General features: G+C 33.6%; 1 protein-coding gene across 2 annotated transcripts in view; it reads right to left on the bottom strand.

The window, feature by feature from the left end:
- The window catches only part of LOC114326010 (polypyrimidine tract-binding protein 2), a 496863-nt gene that overhangs the window by 260703 nt on the left and 214537 nt on the right, over positions 1–21623 (bottom strand). For both annotated transcript variants that reach the window (XM_028274194.2, XM_028274193.2), the window contains exon 2: positions 5261–5356. In XM_028274194.2, coding sequence (XP_028129995.1) covers positions 5261–5356 — 96 coding nt within the window. The remainder of the gene's footprint in view (positions 1–5260; positions 5357–21623) is intronic.

The raw sequence follows: 21623 nt of genomic DNA, 5'->3' as shown, positions 1-21623 counted from the left end.
AGCCATTCTCTCATGGATTTCCCCAGCCTCCCATCACCGGGGAACCACGTCCAAACACACAGCATTCTTACCTCCACTCATTGCTTTCTCTACATCCAAATCAAATACATACAGTATAAGTTGAGCTGGGCTAAGCTGGAGCTTAAGATTTGTCGGTGCAACCAGGAATAAGATAATCCAGACATTCTTTAGGCTCCAACGAGTAGCCACTCATATAAAGAAATTGTATGAGGACCTAGAAACAGCATTAAATACTACACCAGAATATTATACAATAATAATGACGACTCTAATGCGAAAATGAGCTTTAAACAAGATGATTCAGAAGTAGAAATGTGCAAGTATGGATATGGCGAAAGAAATGAACGAGAGCAAATACTGCTCAACTGCTTACAACAGGAAAATGATCCATGATGAACTTTTTTTTCAAAAATTTAAATGACATAAAAGCAATTACTGTCTCAAATTTCACAAAAATAGAAAATTATCCTTGGACTATTCCCTATCTTCTGTGAAAATTTCAAGAAAATCCGTGCCGGAAGAAAAAATTGCGAGCCAAAATGCTTCATTTCCTCAATAGACTATTAGGGCCGACCGACCGGCTCTGTCCCGTCATACAGCTGACCGACTATAATAACTTTTATTTATATTTAATTTAGAATGTGTGTACTGATTTTCAGCCTTAGTAAATATATTTAATTACCTTCGTAGGAAAGCAACTTTGATACCCTTTCAGTAACCCCTGTTCTACGTTTCGCTTGAGCGACCGCAGTATGTTTCTCTACACAATCACAGTAATCAACTGTGAAAAATTTAGCTTTAGTAAATTCAAAGAGATTTTTCAGCGCTGCCTCTCCGTCTACTATGAATGAAATAATCAGTAAAACAGAAGTTGATTCCTGGTTGTAAATTGCCTCGAGCAAGACGCACATAACCTTTATATGGAGTGCATAAATGATTAATATAATCGAAATAAAAGAAAAGCAATAGAACAAGTCTAGTTTAAAACAAATTGGGAAATGTAAGTCGTGCGATAATTATGATACAAGAAGTTAGGGAAAAAACTAAGAAAAATGGGAAAAATACAATAAAGATGTTCTGTGACTATTTAACTGTTTTTGCCTTTATTCATACAAATACACAAAACTTATAAATAGTATTACATTCGGCAGTATTCACACTAGCGCACTTAAAAAAAGCATTTTACACGTAGAATTAAATTGAAAAATGTTGACTTTCATGGCAATCATATACAGTGCGCTGGAATAAGTTTTACTCCCCCCCCCCCCCCCCTTATTAACTTATTTATTTTTAGCACATCACCAAAACGCTCGGACAGGTCGATTTTTAAAACAATCATAGAATATTATAGCATCAATGTTTCGAACTTTACACGACCCCTCTTCAGGTGACAGGCACAACTTTATTTTTTTTATGGGAAAGTACATCATGTGACACCTCATTTAAAAGTTTTTGAAATTCTGATTACAAAAATGTATAACACATTAATCCTTTTTGAGAGCGTAGGCGCAAAATTTCGGTCGAATTCTTTTTAAACGCATTCATTTTTTTCGAATCCTGAGAACACTAATAAGTATTTTTGAAAAATTTAAACTCAGAATGAAAGATTACATTATTATAGAGGGCTGAAAGTCCTTTAGAATAAACAAAAATTTTCAGACTAAATTTTCTTTTTTCCCCCCTGTGACTTATTAAAATAATCATTACAGAAGTTCTCAGGGACCTTCGACCCTCGATAATACTGTAATATTCCATTCTGCTTTTAAATTTTTCAAAAATACTTATTACTTTTCTTAGGATTAAAAAAAATGAATACTTTTAAAAATAATTCGACCGAAATTTTGCGCCTACACTCTTGAAAAGGATTAAATTGTTATACACTTTTGTTATCAGTATTTCAAAAGCTTTTAAATGAGGTGTCACATGATGTACTTTCCTATTTAAAAAAAATTAAAGTTGTCACCTGAAGATGGATAACGTAAAGTTCGAAACATTGATGCTATAATATACTATGTTTTTTTTTAAATCGACCTGTCCGAGTGTTTTGCTTACGTGCTAAAAATAAATCAGTAAATAAGGGGGGTAACACTAATTCCTGTGCACTGTATATTTGTTTGTATTTCCTATTGGATTTGAGTTGCTAGTTTAATAAAAACATGGTTTTGTCATTGAATATGTGCAATTGTTGTACGGAAAACACAATAATGTTTGGTTTCTCATATTCCTTTCAACATCATCGTGTAAACCAACAATGGAAAAATAATGCGCTGTTGACGAAACTTTTATTATCTATCAAATACTCATTTTCGCCAGTCTGTTAATTATCTCTACTCATTGTCTCGGGAAGACTGTCGTGCCAACCGACCATTGGCCATTGTCTTGCAGCCATTCTTGTTCCCTTAACCCCCCACAGCGACTATTCATTGTTTTCGCAACATCAAATCAAAAGCGAAGGGAACAAATTTAAAACTAACAATGCTCCCGACGTACAAACTTTTCATATTCCATTTAATATATAACAAAACTGGCATGAAAGTTGAGAAAACTGTATTTCGCTCCAAACTGGATGAACTGTTAAAGATAAAATCGCTCCTCTGATCTTGTGTTGAAATAAAATACACAATAAACAATAGAAGCCAAGTTTTCGTATTACATAGATAACAATGGAAGGATTGGAGAATGATGGGAGATAAACTCTTGTCAGCTTTTTAAAATACAATATCTGTTGGGATAAAAACAACAGATTCATCTTCTTTTTGTTGTTGATCACGTCGGCTTTCTACGGTAATCTATAAATATTATATTATACTAATACGTCGCTAAAGAGTTCTAAAAACAACAACTGTTAAAAATGCCAATAGTGTCAAAATTTCATAATTTAGTGGATATTTAAACTCATTCATTATTGATATTTCCGTAATTAAACAATATAATTAACACCCTTCTTCTTCTTTTTCTTCGTTTAGCTATTCACGTCCACATCTGAACATAAGCCTCTTCAAGTCTTCCTTTCCATTGTTTTTTGTTGTACGCTACTTGTAGCCAATTTTTCCCGGCAGTTCGTTTCAGTCCATCTTCTAGGAGGTCTGCCTCTGGGTCTTTTGTGTTCGTATGGTCTCCAGGTTAGAATTGTTCTGTGCCATTTGTTTAGATCGTTCCTAGCTACATGTCCAGCGTATTCCCATTTTAATTTTAATGATTTTTGTACCACATCGGTGACTTTGGTTTTCTGTCTTATCCATGTGTTTGTTTTCCTGTCCTTAAGTGATATGCCGAGCATTGCTCTTTCCATCGCGTGTTGAGTGACTTTGAGTATATTCATATTCTTTTTTGTGATTGTCCATGTTTGTGCCTCATATGTTAATATCGGAATAATGCATGCATCAAAAACTTTAGATCTATGATGTACATAGTTGAATTTGCTGATTTCTGAGTATATAGTTCAGTTTGCCGAATGCTGCCCAAGCTAACTTTCTTCTTCTTTTTATTTCTTCCGTTTGAATTTCCCTATTTAGTATTATTTATTGTATTCTTCAACTTTTTCTATAACTTTGTGGTTTATTATTGTCACGGTTTCTTCGGAGTGCATGACTTTTGTTTTGTTTAAATTAATTTTCAGTTAACACCCAGTGCATCAAATTAACTTCATTTGTTATTGTGTACAACAGGTGCGACCCAAAAAATTAGGTGTTCATAAACAATATATTTGAACATTGCATATAAGCGCTGACTAGTAAAACTAAATCCTTTTGTTCTTTGATAAAAACAATAACAGTCGCGTGTCTAATTTGTCCCAAAATCACTATCTATAAAACTATGGTACATAATAAAGAATGCATCATTATCATGAATTATTATTAGCAGTTAGATCTTGTCACTGTCAAATTTAGACTTTGTATTTGCCCCGGGTCATAGTGTCAGTTTAAATAAATTCGTATCATTGTAAATTTGGTGTTTCACTGCCTACACAGCTACAGCAACGATTCCAGGCTCAGCCACAGAATAACTAACGACACAGAAGCGAATCTGACTACCGTTTCCATTGATTTTGTTGGGACCGAAATATTTGATCTTGTGCACCACTTATAGAATAGAACTTGATGCTCTATGGAATAGATAGACCATTCCAAATGATGTTTTTTTTTACTATTTTTAACTAACTATTTTTGACAAATAGTTATTAATTAAATATGAAACATATATATATATATATATATATATATATATATATATATATATATATATATATATATATAAATATAAAATTTAACGATAAACAACTGTCACTGTCAGTCGCAAAAGTGAGGTTGCACCACTTACGTAAGTCGGCGAATACAGTGAAGGCGGTTTCAAAATGAATGCAAGTCTTTAAATGTACATGAACATAGTCAAAGCAGGTTCGCGCGGGCCAACCGCTTTAACCCGCCTGACCGCTTTTACTAGAATGAGAATCTAGTTTTTTCCGCGCGGTTTTAATGTTTACTCAAATGCGAATTTAGTTTATTCCCCCTTTTTGTCGCGCGAGTTCAGTGATTTTACAATGAATATGTAAATAATATGTATTTATGTAAATTACACCAGTTTTTAGTTAAACGATACTCCACTTTCTCCAAATTATAATTAAAAGTCTCTTGAGTCATTCTCATATACTGGAAGAATCGTTCATTATCTTCTTTTAATTTTTGAACTAGATGATGATATTCTCCATAAATTAATCTTTCTCGATTAATAGGATGTACACCAACTCTCTTTCTTTTCAGTTTAGTCAAAACAGAATCTAAAGCAATTATATCGTCATTGGAAGACGACATTTTGCTACAAGTAGTATGACAAATTTGAACGATCTCTCTCGCTTTTACCCGTCTTCACTGTGTTACCATACCCGCGTGCGAGAACCGCGCGGTTTGGCCGTAAGCGGAAACCGCGTCCACTATGTGGGCCGCCTCTCACGCATGTGCATGAAATTTATGTTACCGTTTTCGGCCTGAGTTTCGCTTCTGTATGGTTAGTTATTCTGTGGCTCAGCTAGAAGTTTAACTGTGCCGATCTCATTCAGTGGAGTAAACTTGTCTGCGGTTGGACCAATTACAGATAAGCATGGCGAAGCTGTAAATGTGAATTACTCCTCCTAGTTTAAAAACGAGGTATAATATTTCAATACTATCGATATTTTTAGCATAATATACGTCAAATGCTGGTTAACTATCCTTAAATATTCATTAAAATGCTGAATACTTACTTTTTTAGCGTTTTCTTGGTTGTTGTTATCGGAGTGTGGTGCTGAGGGAGCCATGACTGATACTGTAGATTGTGATAATAATTCGTCACTACCTCTCTGCAAGCAAAAATATAAATAGTTAATTAAGTAAGTACAAAATCAATGCATATAAATAATGTATGTACTGTATATTGATTAATGGATTTAATATTTTTTTCAGAGCATCAAAAATAATTTTTTTTGTAAGTATAAGTAATTATAAAACACTGAAATCATACTATAACAAACAATTGGATTTCGTGAGTCCTAGGTTTTCACCAAAACTAGGAGCAATATATCGCTTGAACTAATTCGGCGACTTTAAAACAGTGCTTCCGGTTGCAACTCTGGAACCGATGCTTGAGGTTAAATATCTCACCTTTAATACCATCCTTGAGTTACAAGCTCCCACTCGACGCCTCATTTGTCATTCGATCAGTTCTAATAACGTGTGAGTTATATTCGCTGAGAGACAAACGGGCGAACAGACAGGCATGAAACCAGAAGTATATATTTGTTTTCATCTTGCTAAGCCGCATCGAATAATATATGGCTTGTACTTTTTCGGTAACTTTAAAACAGTACTTCCGGTTGCAACTCTAAAACCGGAAGTCCGAGGTCAAATTTCTCACCTTTAATACCATCCTTGGGTTATAACCTCTCATTCAACCCTTCATGTCATTCTATGTTTTGATAACGGAGGAGTTATATTCTAGGAGAGACAGACGGACAGGCAGACAGGCATGAAATCGGAAGTATATATTTGTTCTCGTCTTGCTAAGGAGCGTCAAATAATATATCGCACGTACTACATGTCCTACTTCGGCTTATGAATATCCTATTCACAAGATACTTAAATAGGGAAGAAATCCCGAAGAGTTGGAAAGAAGCATCGATTACTCCAATTCACAACAAATGTCCAAAAGATATTTGCGGAAACTACAGGTTATCTCGGTCACCAGTAACTTTAGAAAGCTGTTTGGTAATATCTTAAAAAAATAATTGAGAAAGAATACGAATCGTATGACACGATTTCGGTGAGAAAGCTGTGGCTGTGGCAGTCTTTTGAACGATCTTCGTTAAATAGCACGATAATCGCTGCAGTCAGTCAAGTATAGGTACAAGGAAGCAACATCAAAAATCAAACTAAACAACACTATCATAGGAATTTCCAGTAGCAAAAGAGTTAATACAAGTATGCTGCCTCTCTCCCATACTATTCAAGCTTTATTTAAATGAAGCACTAAAACACTGGAGACAACTTGACGACGATACAACATTGTATACTCTACATTTTGCGGACGACCAAGTCGTACTGGCAGCAGACGATGAAGTACTGCAATACTAAATACTTATATCTCACTGTAATGATAAAATCCGATTTATTTTGTAGTTTTGTACGTTTTCATTGTTTCAATTCGTTGCTGAAATATGCTAGATTCATCTAGATTGCACAAAAATATGTTGTTAATTATTTTTCACTGACTTTTCTTTAGCTAATAATTTTTCATGAGTGTTGCGGTTAATAAAAAAATACATTGAAGTTTTCACGTCCGTTTTTTTACATTGACTTCCGACCAGTTTCTTTACTGTAAAAATTCTAAAGATAAGTTATGATAATAAGATATATAATGTAGAATGCAGCCAGTTTCTAGTTTATTCAAATAGACCCTAGCTTTTTTTATTTCATTCCTTATGGCGTAATATCAACTTACTATAAGTACAACAACCACGATAATGCTGGAAGTGTTTTAACCTTGCACCTTGCACCAGCAGGAGTTACCTTTTATGTATGTTCTCAAAAGGGCAATGCCCTCATAAGGAGCTTGTACTGAAAAGTGCTTTTAATTGTTATAATTTTATGGACTCGCAACAGAACTTGCAACGATAAAATCCACTTTAATTTCGAGAATTTTCCTTTCTACAATGAAATGTGCTTTTAACCCAGAGTCTAGAATAATTTATTTAATGGTAGCTTTTATTTGAACAAAAAATAAATAGAATTTTACACACTTAATAATTTTATGATTAGTAATATTACACTAAGCATCAAAAATTAAATCGGGACACCCTAAAAATGGGACATTTTTGATGTCTCATGTTTCCTAAACCTGTTGTCCGATTTTAGTGATTTTTTAAATATATTATAGCTTTACTCTTCAAGAATATCGATGTAATAATATTGTTGCTAAACAGATGTCATTGTATACCGGGTGTAACAATGATAGTGTGTTTTTCGTCAAAGTTTGGAACACCCTGTGGAATATTCTAGCGTATATAAAATATTGAAATTAAAACTCAACTGTAGCCTTAGGCTCTCTTAACATTATGCTTTTTGATTCATTCGCTTACGTTGGATAATAAAAAAGTTAGGTACTTTAACAACTAGCCATGTTCTTCATCAATACAACGTGTTTCTAAATAAGTGTGACAAACTTTAAGGGGTAATTCTGGATGAAAAAATAATGACCGTTTGCTTTATAAACATATGTCCCCAAATGCTTTGTTTCTGAGATACGCGATGTTGAATTTTTTCTTACAAACTGACGATTTATTTATTGGTCTAAAACCGATTGAAATATGCAAATAAAATTTGGTAGGTTTTAAAAGGTGGTTATTGCGCATTTTTTGACATATAATTAAGAAAGTTATATTCACCATTGGCGTGAATACGGGTCATATTACCTGGTCATATTACCCGTATGCACGCCAATGGCAAATATAAAATTCTTAGTTGTATGCCAAAAAATGCGCAATAACTACCTCTTAAAACCTACCAAATCTAATTTGCATATCTCAACCGATTTTAGAGCAATAAATAAATCGTCAGTTTATAAGAAAAAATTCAACATCCCGTATCTCGGAAGCGAAGCATTTGCGGACATATGTTTATAGAGCAAACGGTTATTATTTTTTCATGCAGAATTACCCCTTAAAGTTTGTCACAGTTATTTAGAAACACCCTGTATGGATGAAGAAGGTTGCTAATTGTTAAAGTACCTAACTTTTTTATTATCCAACATAAGCAAATAAGTCAAAAAGCAAAATGTTAAGAAAGCCTAATAGTGGAGTCACTGAAGGTGGATATGAGCTATTACCTCCGATTTCGTGCAACCTCCATCGATTTGCATGAAAATTGGAGAGTGGTTATAGGATATCTCAAGGAACAAAGGTGACATGGTGCCAACTTGCGCTTTTACCCTGGGGGTGGCCCAAAAGTCTTGTCCGGGACGCCGGGACATGACTTCGTAATTCGGGCCATGTCCCGGATTTTTCGGGCTAGTTGGCCACACTATAGTATACTAAATATATAAATAATCATAAACATTTCAATCTTCATTTCAGTACTCTTTATTTTGCCGCATAGTCTATTATTCGTTTCTTCGTATCTTCTAATGTTTTGTTTTTGGATACACAAATACTACTTGGTAGTGTGACAAATCTATATACATCCTTTTTTTCTTTTTATGCTTGGGTTAAAATTACCAATATTTTTGATAGTTTCCCGGTTTGTTCTAGTTGAATCTATCACGTTTTTCAGGAACGTACTTGTAACGTTACGTTTTCCCAGTGTAGATTTTGGTCTAGTTCCCATTCATTTCACGCTTTTATCTTAACTGATTAGATCTTATGGAGAATTCTCACGACGAGGTCGAGGCGCGTGTTGAAGCGAGCTTCAAGTGGGTCCTAATTTAAACGTCGGCAAAGAGAGATATAATATATATAATAGTGGAAAAGAAAGAGAACGCAGATACCCTAAAAGACGGTAAAATTAGTAATATTTACTTTGTGATAAAATGTCCCGAATATGTCCCAAAGAATACAGGCAACCAAAAAGTTGACCGCTCTCAGTGGTGGAGATAAAAATATTAGTTGGTTTTTTTAATTCTCACAATGATAAAAATTAGAAAAAAACGTAGTTTGACCATAAAATTACCACGCCACTGATCGTACCCTCGGCTGACGAGACATCCACACTATCCACAGGCTAATAAATTTTAGCAATTGGTGTTATTTTAAGGGTCATAAATACCAAATTTTGACAGAAATTTCTCCATCCCTTCTTGGGTTTAATCTTTTTCACGTTGGGTTGAATCGCGTCTTCAGTTTTTATCTTTTTCTGTTACATTTTTTTATTTCACTCATAATGTCGCAACAAGCTCTGTCAGTTTTCCTCTTTAGAGTCCCTATCGGCGTTGTTTTTCTTAGAAACACATATGTGCTATCGATAGAGTCGACCGTTAGCCTTTAATAGCTTTCTGGTGAATGATATGGGCCTTGCATCCCATAAGTCATCTTAAGTATTAGATTTGCTAAGCCCTTTTACGAGTGGTAAGGAAATCTGTTCTTGAATATCTCTCACAGTTTCCCATAATTTTGATTGGTTAAAACCCCACCACAAACAAAGGACGCCAAAGGTTCATAAAAACCACAAATTCTCAAAATTCTGCATCATTTGTGAGTTGAGTTAATATAGTCATTATGTGAGATCAAGTTTGTTCGTGTATTGTGGGCCCCGCCGATTAGGCAGGTAAGAGTATTAATGATTGTTTATTGGTATGTACAATAATTGTACAATTGCGTTTTCTATTTTTTTAAAGGGTCCACCTTTCACCTTCCACCTTCCACCTATGCATTATGTTGTCCAGCTGCTATTTTATGAACACTGTTAAATACTATTATTCTTTCGACTGTGTCGTAAAGTTGAATTTCTTCATGGCCATCTTCCACACCTTGAGAGCTTGCCGGCTTACAAAGGGCCATCCTACCCTCTAACAGATGTTTTAAGTAAGTCACTCATCTTTTACTTATTGAAGAAATTAGTAGAGACGCCTTTGTTATGTCCAGGGCAAGGACAATTTTGTGTTCTTTCGTGAAATAAGTTCAATGACCAAAAGTTTTCGCCCAGTTTGTGATAGTGACATTCTGAAAAGTAGGTCATACTTTTAGTATGAAGTTGATGATTATCTTTTTATTTTTAAATGGGTGATCATTTAAACTATAAACATTTACATTATGTAGATATTTTTCTGAGTATTATTAGAGTGTTATTAAGTATTGTTAGATAGGTATAAATATAAACAAAGAGCTCTTTTTTTTTTGTTGTAAGTGAACGGTAAAATTTCTAGTTTTTATTTAGAGTATGGATTTTTTATTTTTTCGAGTAACTACAGTTCATTTTTTTTTTGAGTTAATAATTAATAGTTATATTCGTTCACTTACATTCCATTTTTTTAGTATTACTGTGTTGGTGAATACACCAATTTATATGCAGTGATTGTTATTATGTCGCCAACTTTTGTCTTATAGATTAACGGTTTAGGTATTTTTTGGTTTCTTAATTTTGTTGTTGGCGATCTTATACTGCGTATACACTGTACGTATTGTGTAAATATTGAGATTTCGTAGAGTATTTTAATAAATGTTACATTGAAACTTACGATGTCGTATTTTATTTAATTTTTTTACAGCTCAAGATTAGTACATTGATGTCTTATCGTAGCATTCTTGCTAATTTGTTATTGTTGTGTTATGTTTCGTTAATTATTGTTCCTTTGAGTATTTTTTGGTCAAAATACCTGGCGCCCTATATTTTCGTTTGAGTATTAAGTATTTCCGTTTCCTTAGAGTCCAAGTGTCAAACCATCAGTTAATGTTATCTATTTATCTTTTGTTTATCGTCGTTTCATTAGCTCTATTCGCATACCATTATTTATTCATTTACCATCTATCATTGTAACAGAAGCCCAACCCAAAGAACCATGCCCACATCTCTTCCGACTGAGCAACGTGGCCTTTGTTTCGTCAATGTAAACGATTGGACCTTTCCATCTTCGGTCATTCCTTATTCCATCCAAGGATAATATCGTCCTGATCCTTCTGGTTCAGCCTTCATGACCTCGTGTCCATCTGATCGTTATACAAATTGGCGCCCAACGTGGGGCCTTATACAAATTACGTGGGACTTCTTCTGTTACCTATGGTTGCCTTATACATAATTTCGTAGAGCTTTGTCAATTGCCTTTTCACGGGCTATATATATTTTCTTGTCTATGCGTGAAGCATGATTTTCTTTTTTATCATGTTCCTATTAGACCTGATTTTCTTTTTTTGTTCAAGTTTGGCTAATTTGCAGCTATTTTTATTGACAATATATTTTCGTGTTATTATTTGCTAATAGATAATAATAGTTTGACACATTTTAGTTAGTTTATTTCCGCTTATTGTATTTAAATGTCAGTGTAGTACCTTACACTTTCATTTCTGCCTTTTCGAATTCTAGAGTATCATTTTTTGAAGTATATAGTATAGTATCGATCTTTTTTCTTTAGATATATTTTACTTGAGTAAATTTGAGCATTTTTATTACTTTCCCTTATGCCAAATGGATACGTCTTTTGTTATGTATCTAATTAAGGTAAAGGTATCTAGATCTTGAGCTGTGTATTTTTTGTAGCAAATCACAAAGAAGTTGTAATTGTTTAACTTTTTGATTTTTACGTTTATTTTGTGCCGTACTTTGCAACTTTTGTGATTTATTGTAGTTTGCTTTATATCGTTTTATTGTGCATTTTACTTTTTATATTTTTGTATATGTATTGTGTTGCGGTATATTTATTTTTTTGTACTGTATTGCGTTTATTTTATTGCATTTAGGTACCGTTTTTGAGTTATGAAATGCTTTGTAACTGTTTTCAGAAGTAGCAATTATCACTATTATGATTGCGTTGTCTTCTAAATTTTCGGGTACATGCTTCTTCGTCGTTCAACGATATTGTTCTGTCCGGTTTTATGACCAATCTTTTCTGACGTTGTAGAATAGTATTGTTGTAATGATTTCTCTGCCTTATATTTTCGGATTTTAATGTGGTTATGTATTTTTGATGATATCCTATTTGGTTGATATCGTATGTTTTTCGGTACCAGAATGTTTTGAGTGGTTATAGAGAGTTCTAGTCATGGCGTGGTGTTAGTCTGGAGAATGAAAGAGTCCTGCAGCTTTCCGTCATGCTATTGTTTTAGGTTTGTGATTTAAGTCTTAAATGAAAGAAGTTAAGCTGTCCATTCCAGGAATTGTTTTTTACAATTAGCTATTAGTCGCGAGTGAAAGACCTCGGCGCATGCTGTTGTGAAATATGTTTGAGAAATTATGTTTTACCACTCCAATATCAGCATTCTAAGATTTGTTCTGTACAAAACTACATATTTATCAAAAAATATTCTTTTTTTCAGTGTAGAGTCTTTGTTTACCGTTACGTAATCTTAATCTTTTTTCAACTAACCCACTAACGGTGGTTGACACTTAAAATCATTTTTCTACCCCGGATACAGCATGTGTTCAGGGTTGATATTTGAAAATTTAAACCGAGGCGTGGAAAATAGCATTTTTTGCCGTTTCTATCTCTGTTTGTGTTGTTTCAACTTGCGGGGTTACGGACCCAAATACTCTCGGGTCTGCCTCCTGAAGGAACAGACATATGATTTGCGGTACCTATTATGGTCTTATGTAGGTATAACCATTTTAAAGTGCGTTGACCTCTATTTTAGAAGATGCAAATTATTGTCTGTAATTCTTTTTGTATGACACATAGTTTTTGTGAATACAAAAATGACGCGTTTTAGTTTTAGCTATTTTTAAAGGGTTCCGATCCTACTTTTAGATATTAATAAGATGTAAAACATGACATCTTATTGTTTTTGTTTATTTATATCACACTATTTTATAGTTTGACTCGTGAATATAAATTTTCTATGTTTAGGCAGCAGATAGTGCAAATATTTTTTGTTTCGAGTAAAAGAATTCGAGTAATTATTGTTAGTTCTGTCGATAGTTTGGGTGAATTAGGATAATGTTTTGGCAATTTTGTGTCGGCTAATAAAGGGTGAAATTTTTTTGTTAAATACAGGCACGTACTAGGCCCAGATGTATTTGCAGAATAAATTTTATCCTTGTGGCTTTCGTAAAATAGTATTCCGATTAATTGTCATATCTATTTAGGACCTCAGTCCCTACTAAATTGTGACACTTCCCTACCTGTGAGCTACCTGTGATTTAACCTAACGATCTAAATTACCTTTATAATAGTATATTATCATATATACTATAATAAAAAGGCGTCTAGTATGCGTAATTACTTCCGGTCCTAATTAAAGGTAGATTTCGACAATTATCTGAACTTTCCTTTGTTCATTTCCTTCTATATTTCTTTGTTGAGAACTCCTTGGCATGTTTTACTAACTTCTCTATTCCTTTTGTTTGAGTTCGAATTTATTCGTTACGTGAGATAGTAATTGTGCTTTGGTAATTTTATATGTTACTCGTGTTTATTTGCTTTTGTATTCTGTTTGCTGTTTGAATTTGTTTAGGCTCTTCCGGTTCATGTTATCGGGATAGCAGTAAATATTTTTTTGAGTTAGTGTTCTGTGAACATTATACTTATTTTAAGAACGTTTGATTGCGAAATGCTTTGTCCTAGACCGGCAAAGTGAAATCAAATAAGCAAACCACTAGCAATAACTAGTGCGTCTGTTATTATTAAAGTCCCGAATGAAAGATTTCGTGGCAATTTTTGAGTGTAGCTCATAAAGTCCTGGATGAGAGACTCCAAGGCACCTATGCGTATAGTCGAGTTTGTTAGAGCTCGAGTTTGTTTGTTGTTAGTGGACGCACTATGACAAATATTTTTGTGTTGAGTTTGCTTGTGCTAATTTTGCGTTTGGTTTTGAGTTAATTCCAATGGAGTTGACTTTATCTTAGTTGAGTAGATATTATGAAAGTTATTTATAATAATATTTTATAATGTATTCAGACATATCTTGTCCTGATTACATTCCTTGTTTTTCTGGGAGTTTCTCGATTGAAAATTTTCCGCCGTCGTTAACCCCAGAAGATTTTTACGGAACTTTTGACCAACCTGTTTTTTTCCCTGTCATAAAATTTCGACCAGCTGTTGGAATTTCGACACCTTTTTTTGCTTTGATCTTGCAGTCAAAATCTTAGCATTGCTTGACGCTTACCTAGTTACCGGTTGAGGGGACAACCATAACGAAGTTTGCCTACGTTACCTTGTTGGCCACTCGCCTTTGTTGAGCTGGAGAAACTTTGATTTTCGCGTCCAAAATTTCAACATTGGTATGTTCCACCTTTTTAGTTTGGCTAGAGCCATTTGTTTAGATATCTGCCATTGGTTGTTGTACTTGTTAGTCAACGAACCATACTCTGAGTCGACTTTGGAGTTGAATGTTTAGTTTTATGTTACGGATTTAAGCAACACTGTAGGTGCTTGCTGACTTAGTCGTTTAGAATTAGAGTAGTCCTTGTATATATAGTTCCTAGTTTTTGTGTTTTATTTGCGTTTAGTTTATCATAGAGATAACCCTTTTTAGTTTGGTGTTTGAGTTTTATTGCTTATTAGCTTTTTCCGATTTGGTCACTTGTGTTCAAGCACCTCAAGTACCAAAACCTAGTTTAGTGTGTCTAGATCATTACCAACTGTGTCAGGCTACTGCTTGATGGTCAGTCTTTTGTTTATGGTGCTTACTGCAGACTCCGATTGTAAACAGTGGTATTGCACCACAGTTTAAATCGTGGGGGGAAGCTGTGTAACGTTACGTTTTCCCAGTGTAGATTTTGGTCTAGTTCCCATTCATTTCACGCTTTTATCTTAACTGATTAGATCTTAGAGTCCCTATCGGCGTTGTTTTTCTTAGAAACACATATGTGCTATCGATAGAGTCGACCGTTAGCCTTTAATAGCTTTCTGGTGAATGATATGGGCCTTGCATCCCATAAGTCATCTTAAGTATTAGATTTGCTAAGCCCTTTTACGAGTGGTAAGGAAATCTGTTCTTGAATATCTCTCACAGTTTCCCATAATTTTGATTGGTTAAAACCCCACCACAAACAAAGGACGCCAAAGGTTCATAAAAACCACAAATTCTCAAAATTCTGCATCATTTGTGAGTTGAGTTAATATAGTCATTATGTGAGATCAAGTTTGTTCGTGTATTGTGGGCCCCGCCGATTAGGCAGGTAAGAGTATTAATGATTGTTTATTGGTATGTACAATAATTGTACAATTGCGTTTTCTATTTTTTTAAAGGGTCCACCTTTCACCTTCCACCTTCCACCTATGCATTATGTTGTCCAGCTGCTATTTTATGAACACTGTTAAATACTATTATTCTTTCGACTGTGTCGTAAAGTTGAATTTCTTCATGGCCATCTTCCACACCTTGAGAGCTTGCCGGCTTACAAAGGGCCATCCTACCCTCTAACAGATGTTTTAAGTAAGTCACTCATCTTTTACTTATTGAAGAAATTAGTAGAGACGCCTTTGTTATGTCCAGGGCAAGGACAATTTTGTGTTCTTTCGTGAAATAAGTTCAATGACCAAAAGTTTTCGCCCAGTTTGTGATAGTGACATTCTGAAAAGTAGGTCATACTTTTAGTATGAAGTTGATGATTATCTTTTTATTTTTAAATGGGTGATCATTTAAACTATAAACATTTACATTATGTAGATATTTTTCTGAGTATTATTAGAGTGTTATTAAGTATTGTTAGATAGGTATAAATATAAACAAAGAGCTCTTTTTTTTTTGTTGTAAGTGAACGGTAAAATTTCTAGTTTTTATTTAGAGTATGGATTTTTTATTTTTTCGAGTAACTACAGTTCATTTTTTTTTTGAGTTAATAATTAATAGTTATATTCGTTCACTTACATTCCATTTTTTAGTATTACTGTGTTGGTGAATACACCAATTTATATGCAGTGATTGTTATTATGTCGCCAACTTTTGTCTTATAGATTAACGGTTTAGGTATTTTTTGGTTTCTTAATTTTGTTGTTGGCGATCTTATACTGCGTATACACTGTACGTATTGTGTAAATATTGAGATTTCGTAGAGTATTTTAATAAATGTTACATTGAAACTTACGATGTCGTATTTTATTTAATTTTTTTACAGCTCAAGATTAGTACATTGATGTCTTATCGTAGCATTCTTGCTAATTTGTTATTGTTGTGTTATGTTTCGTTAATTATTGTTCCTTTGAGTATTTTTTGGTCAAAATACCTGGCGCCCTATATTTTCGTTTGAGTATTAAGTATTTCCGTTTCCTTAGAGTCCAAGTGTCAAACCATCAGTTAATGTTATCTATTTATCTTTTGTTTATCGTCGTTTCATTAGCTCTATTCGCATACCATTATTTATTCATTTACCATCTATCATTGTAACAGAAGCCCAACCCAAAGAACCATGCCCACATCTCTTCCGACTGAGCAACGTGGCCTTTGTTTCGTCAATGTAAACGATTGGACCTTTCCATCTTCGGTCATTCCTTATTCCATCCAAGGATAATATCGTCCTGATCCTTCTGGTTCAGCCTTCATGACCTCGTGTCCATCTGATCGTTATATACTTAACAAAGGTAATTTATATACAGTTGATCCCAAACCCTTTTTTCAGTGCGTCATTAATTTTGACGTCATATAAAATTTTAAGAATGTCGCGAATCACTGCATGGCATTTTAGTTAAATCTGACAGTTGTCAGAATATTTATATATTTATGTTTATATAAATATCAATATTTATATAAATATTTGCCAGAATATTAATATTTAAAATATTTTAAGGAAAAAATAAATAAATATAGAATACAATTAGTTCACTATACAATGTGCGAATATACCAATGACATAAAATATTTATATTTACGTCGTTGAAAAATTTCTAACCTAGAATTACAAATTGTAGATAGATATTGTAATTGTCAACCAATTATACATCTACAAGTACATACAGTATGCTGGAATAAGGGACGTAACGCAGGTTGTGGGGGGGGGGCCAAAAATCTTCAAAAATTGCGTTACGCAATAGTTAAACGCCCATTACAGTACGTTACGTAGGGGGGAGAGGGGTCAAAAATCTTCAAAAATCGCGTTACGTAATACTTGAACGCTCCCTACGTGTTTGAGCCAGACTGATTTTTAAAATAATCATAGTATAATATAGCATCAGTGTTTCGAACTTTACGCGATCCCTCTTCAGGTGACAGGCATAACTTCGTTTTTTTAATGGGAAGGTACATTATGTGACACCTCATTTAGAAGCTTTTGAAATACTGATTACAAAAATGTATAATACTTTAATCCTTTTTGACAGCGTAGGCGCAAAATTTTGGTCGAATTATTTTTAAATGCATTAATTTTTTTCGAATCCTCAGAAAACACCCAATAAGTATTTTTGAAAATTTTAAAAGCAGAATGTAAGACTACAATACTTACAAGACTTACCAAGGACCGAAAATTCCTTAGAATAATTTATGTTTATATAAATATAAAAGTTTATTTAGAATAAGCTATTTGAAATTAAAAATCACACTAAATTTTCTCTTTTTTTCACCCCTTTAACTAATCAAAAAAAAACATTATAGAATTTCTCAGGGACTTTTGACCCTTGGTAATACTGTAATCTTTCATTCTGCGTTTAAGTTTTTCAAAAATACTTATTCGTCTTCTCAGGATTCGAAAAAAATGATTGCACTTAAAAATAATTAGAAAGGAAATTTTGCTCCTAAGCTCTTAAAAAGTATTAAATTATTATACATTTTTGTAATCAGCATTTCAAAAGCTTTTAAATGAGGTGTCACATGATGTACTTTCCTATTTAAAAAAAATCAAAGTTATGACTGTCACCTGAAGAGGGATTGCATAAAGTTCGAAACATTGATGCTGTAATATATGTACTATGATTATTTTAATCGACCTGTCCGAGCGTTTTGCTTATGTGTTAAAAATATATAAGTTAATAGGGAGGGGTAACACTTATTCCAGTGCACTGTATAAGTCGCTTTAATATGGAAATACCCTTCATAATTTTAGAAGTTCTATGTACAGTCAAACCTGCCATATCCGGATCAATGTGGCGACAAACCGATCCGGATATGAAAAAATTCAAATATTAAGACCACTACTTCTTTTACAGTCTCTGAAACGTTTTCTCCTTCATACATTCCAGTAATCAACGCCGTCAATAACTTTCGTCAATAGACACCTTTTATAGATTCTATAATACATTATTTCGCCATCTTTTAGTTCTTCTTTTAGTGCGTTATCTAACAGCAGGACTGCCTTTCTCGGTAGATTTCGGTAGATCCGGACGGCGCAAAATCGTCCGGATATGGGGAGGTCCGGATATGGCAGGTTGTACTGTATAATCATCACGGACGTACGTTGTTTTCTGTCACTTCGAGCTTAATGCGTTAGAGCGAATTCGACAAACTATGATGCACTGAAAAAAGGGTTTGGAATAAAGTGTAATTTATACATTGCCCCTTGTTCTAGTTCTACGTCACTGCATCTAATCCTGTAGGTTTGTTTCGTCGCCGGGGAAACGAACATGTATAATATCTCGCTTATAAATGCACACTGTAACACTTGATGCTGTCGCCTCTCGACGCCAGTCATTATTTTCTCTCTGATAGTAAAATCCGTTAAGAGCCTTTTGTGTTTTCATGAACGGAAACACACTTTCCGACTCTCTTCTCTTTTCTCTCGCCCGCGCGCCGGTCGTTTTGCCGTTTACGATCACTTAAGATTATACGGTTAAATATAGCCGATGGCCACTTATAAAGGACATAAAATAATATAGTTTGAGGTACATGCACTAGCTGCTTAATAATAAACCGGACGAGAATGAAATTCGAAAGCTGTATATTATAACTGAAACGGCTCCTGCATCAGCGTTATGTAGAGGAAAAACTTTATCCCCTTTCGCTTTTACGTTTCCTGTTTTAACAATAGTCTGCGCCAAGTAACACCTTATCTTCTTGTACTGTTCATTTTATAGATGCACAGATGTCAGATTATTTTTAACTTTAAAGGTAACAATCTTCTTTATTGGGTATATTTGAAACATAAATGATCAATCATTTATATTTCAAATCGATTCGATTTGACTCGATCGGAGTTTTCTTATAACGAATGAAAGGGGTTGTAAAATGATATGAAATAATATATAATATAAGTACAAAATACGTTAGGTTAGGTTAGGTCTTTAGTTATCTAATCTTATTTAAACCAAATTTAAAACAAAAATCAAAATTTTAGCACTACGATATTTCTTACTTATTATAAGATAATTTTTCTACGACCGTTTAATAACATGCTCATTATTCGCTATTTTTCATAGATAATAGCACCCATTACTGTACCCGTGAGTAATAGTTCATTACTCACGGGCAGAAGTTACTCACAGGTCATTACTCACGGGCTGAAGTTAGATTCAAGTGGCGCATGCCATTTTTAATATTAATCGTATATAAACTGTAAATAAAATTATTTAAACTTGTTTATTTAATACAATAATTATTTTAATTTATATCAATAATTAACTTCGAAAAATTACCCCCTCTGTGGCTCAGTGGTAAGAGCGCCTAACCTTTGGATCGAAAGTTACGAATGGTAGTGAGTTCGAATCCCACCAGGGTCAGGAATTTTTTCATTTATTATAAATTAATAAATGAAAATAGTTTCTGTGCTTGTGGGATCGGTACTCACCGGAGGGACCGCAGACGTTCCGATACAATTAGCGTCTCTTTGCAAAGACAATGACGTCGACTTTGCAAAGTAACAAGACACTTACTCAACACACACACTACACATTACACCTGAGTTAGTGATAAGTTATACAATTACGTGGCTAAAGGCTAGTTCTAAACCAAGGCCAGAATCAGAGAAAAAAAAAACTTCGAAAAATTTTTAAAGGAATTTTAACTGTAACAATGTCAGTATATTTTTTACGTTTATATCTTGTTTACTAAAAATTTTGACGTTTATCATTTATTTTAGTGACAGTGACATTAGCGCAATTTGTTTGTGTTAATTGGAATTTATAACTAATATAATATTGTGTTTATTTTTCAAGTTATATTGTGTTAAACATGTTATAACATAATAATATATTGTTATATTATTATATTAGGTACAGTAGGAAAAATGAAAGAATACCCATGAATGAACATATAAAACACGCTGTATTTTCCTGTCACCGTGTCACAAAGAAAATTGTCCAGTGCAAGTACATGTAACAATAATTATTACATGTACTTGCGCTGGCCAATTTTTTGTGTGACACGGCGACAGGAAAATACAGCGTGTTTTATATGTTTGTTCATGGGTATTCTTTCATTTTTCCTACTGTATATATAGTTAAATGTAAATATTATACATTATAACCATATGTTGGAAATTCCATACAATTGATTTGTTGTGTAAATAGTTCGAAATCATGTCCCTTTTTTTACCCTTGTCGACGAACGTGGTTCCTCGCTTGCATATTTTCGAATGCACATCTGGACCGCGGGCAAAAGGACTAATCACGTGAAACACAAGAATTTTGTTCTCCCTTCGACATCGATGAGAAGCATTGAGACGGCCCCCGCGTAAAGACGTAAAATAGTGACTTCGTCGATGATGTCCCGATTGTAAGTACATACCTAGTATTTTTACCTTATATTTTGTTGTTACCTATATGCTTCCTTTGTTTAGTTTTTGAGCTATTTAACCACCAATTGATTTGAACATGTGTGTCTTATTATTATGTTTATTGCACCTATGAGAATTTCCATTCATCTCTACCAATAGAAGCTATTCGAAGGCATAGTAAATGGCAGGTGTTGTAATTTGTATTGTTTATTGTTTGTTTTGATTTTATTACTCGTTTCGTTCAATACCTGCTAATAACCAACACCATATGAAATACTTAATACGTTCACCGACAATAGCCATTTCCTATTTATTAGATTCACTGACAGTAGGTACAAATTTATGCTTATAATTTTTCGGAAACGAATAGAACTTGAATTGACTATTTATTGTTGTATTTTTACAATAAATAAGAATTTGGTAATAGTAGGCAACCAATTATTCAGCCAGGTACTAGGGGTAAATAGCATTTAGGTATTTTTGTAAATTATTATAATTTAAATCTCGAGTAGTTGACGATTATATTTTTTACTAATTAAAATAAAAAAAGTCGTAGAAAAAGTATAGTATTCTACTCGCATGTAATGGCTATTAATCACTCTGATGAATTACGACACTCACCTACGGCTCGTGTCGCAAACTTCATCATCGTGAGTAATAGCCATCATTACATGCTCCTTGAATAATATACTATTATTTTAAGCGATTTACAATTTTTTCGTAAATGCCCTTTAATAGCCTTTTGTTCGGTTGTTTTAAATTTTTAAATGTGACAGAAGAAAAAGATTCAACATATAAAAATAGAATAAAAAATAATAGGAAGAAGAGTATGTAATAACGACCAGAGAAACA

This window comes from Diabrotica virgifera, chromosome 7, assembly GCF_917563875.1.
Source record: "Diabrotica virgifera virgifera chromosome 7, PGI_DIABVI_V3a".
Taxonomy (NCBI): Eukaryota; Metazoa; Arthropoda; class Insecta; order Coleoptera; family Chrysomelidae; genus Diabrotica; species Diabrotica virgifera.
Note: the sequence above shows the minus strand (reverse complement) of the source record. Positions and strands in the feature narration are given on the sequence as shown.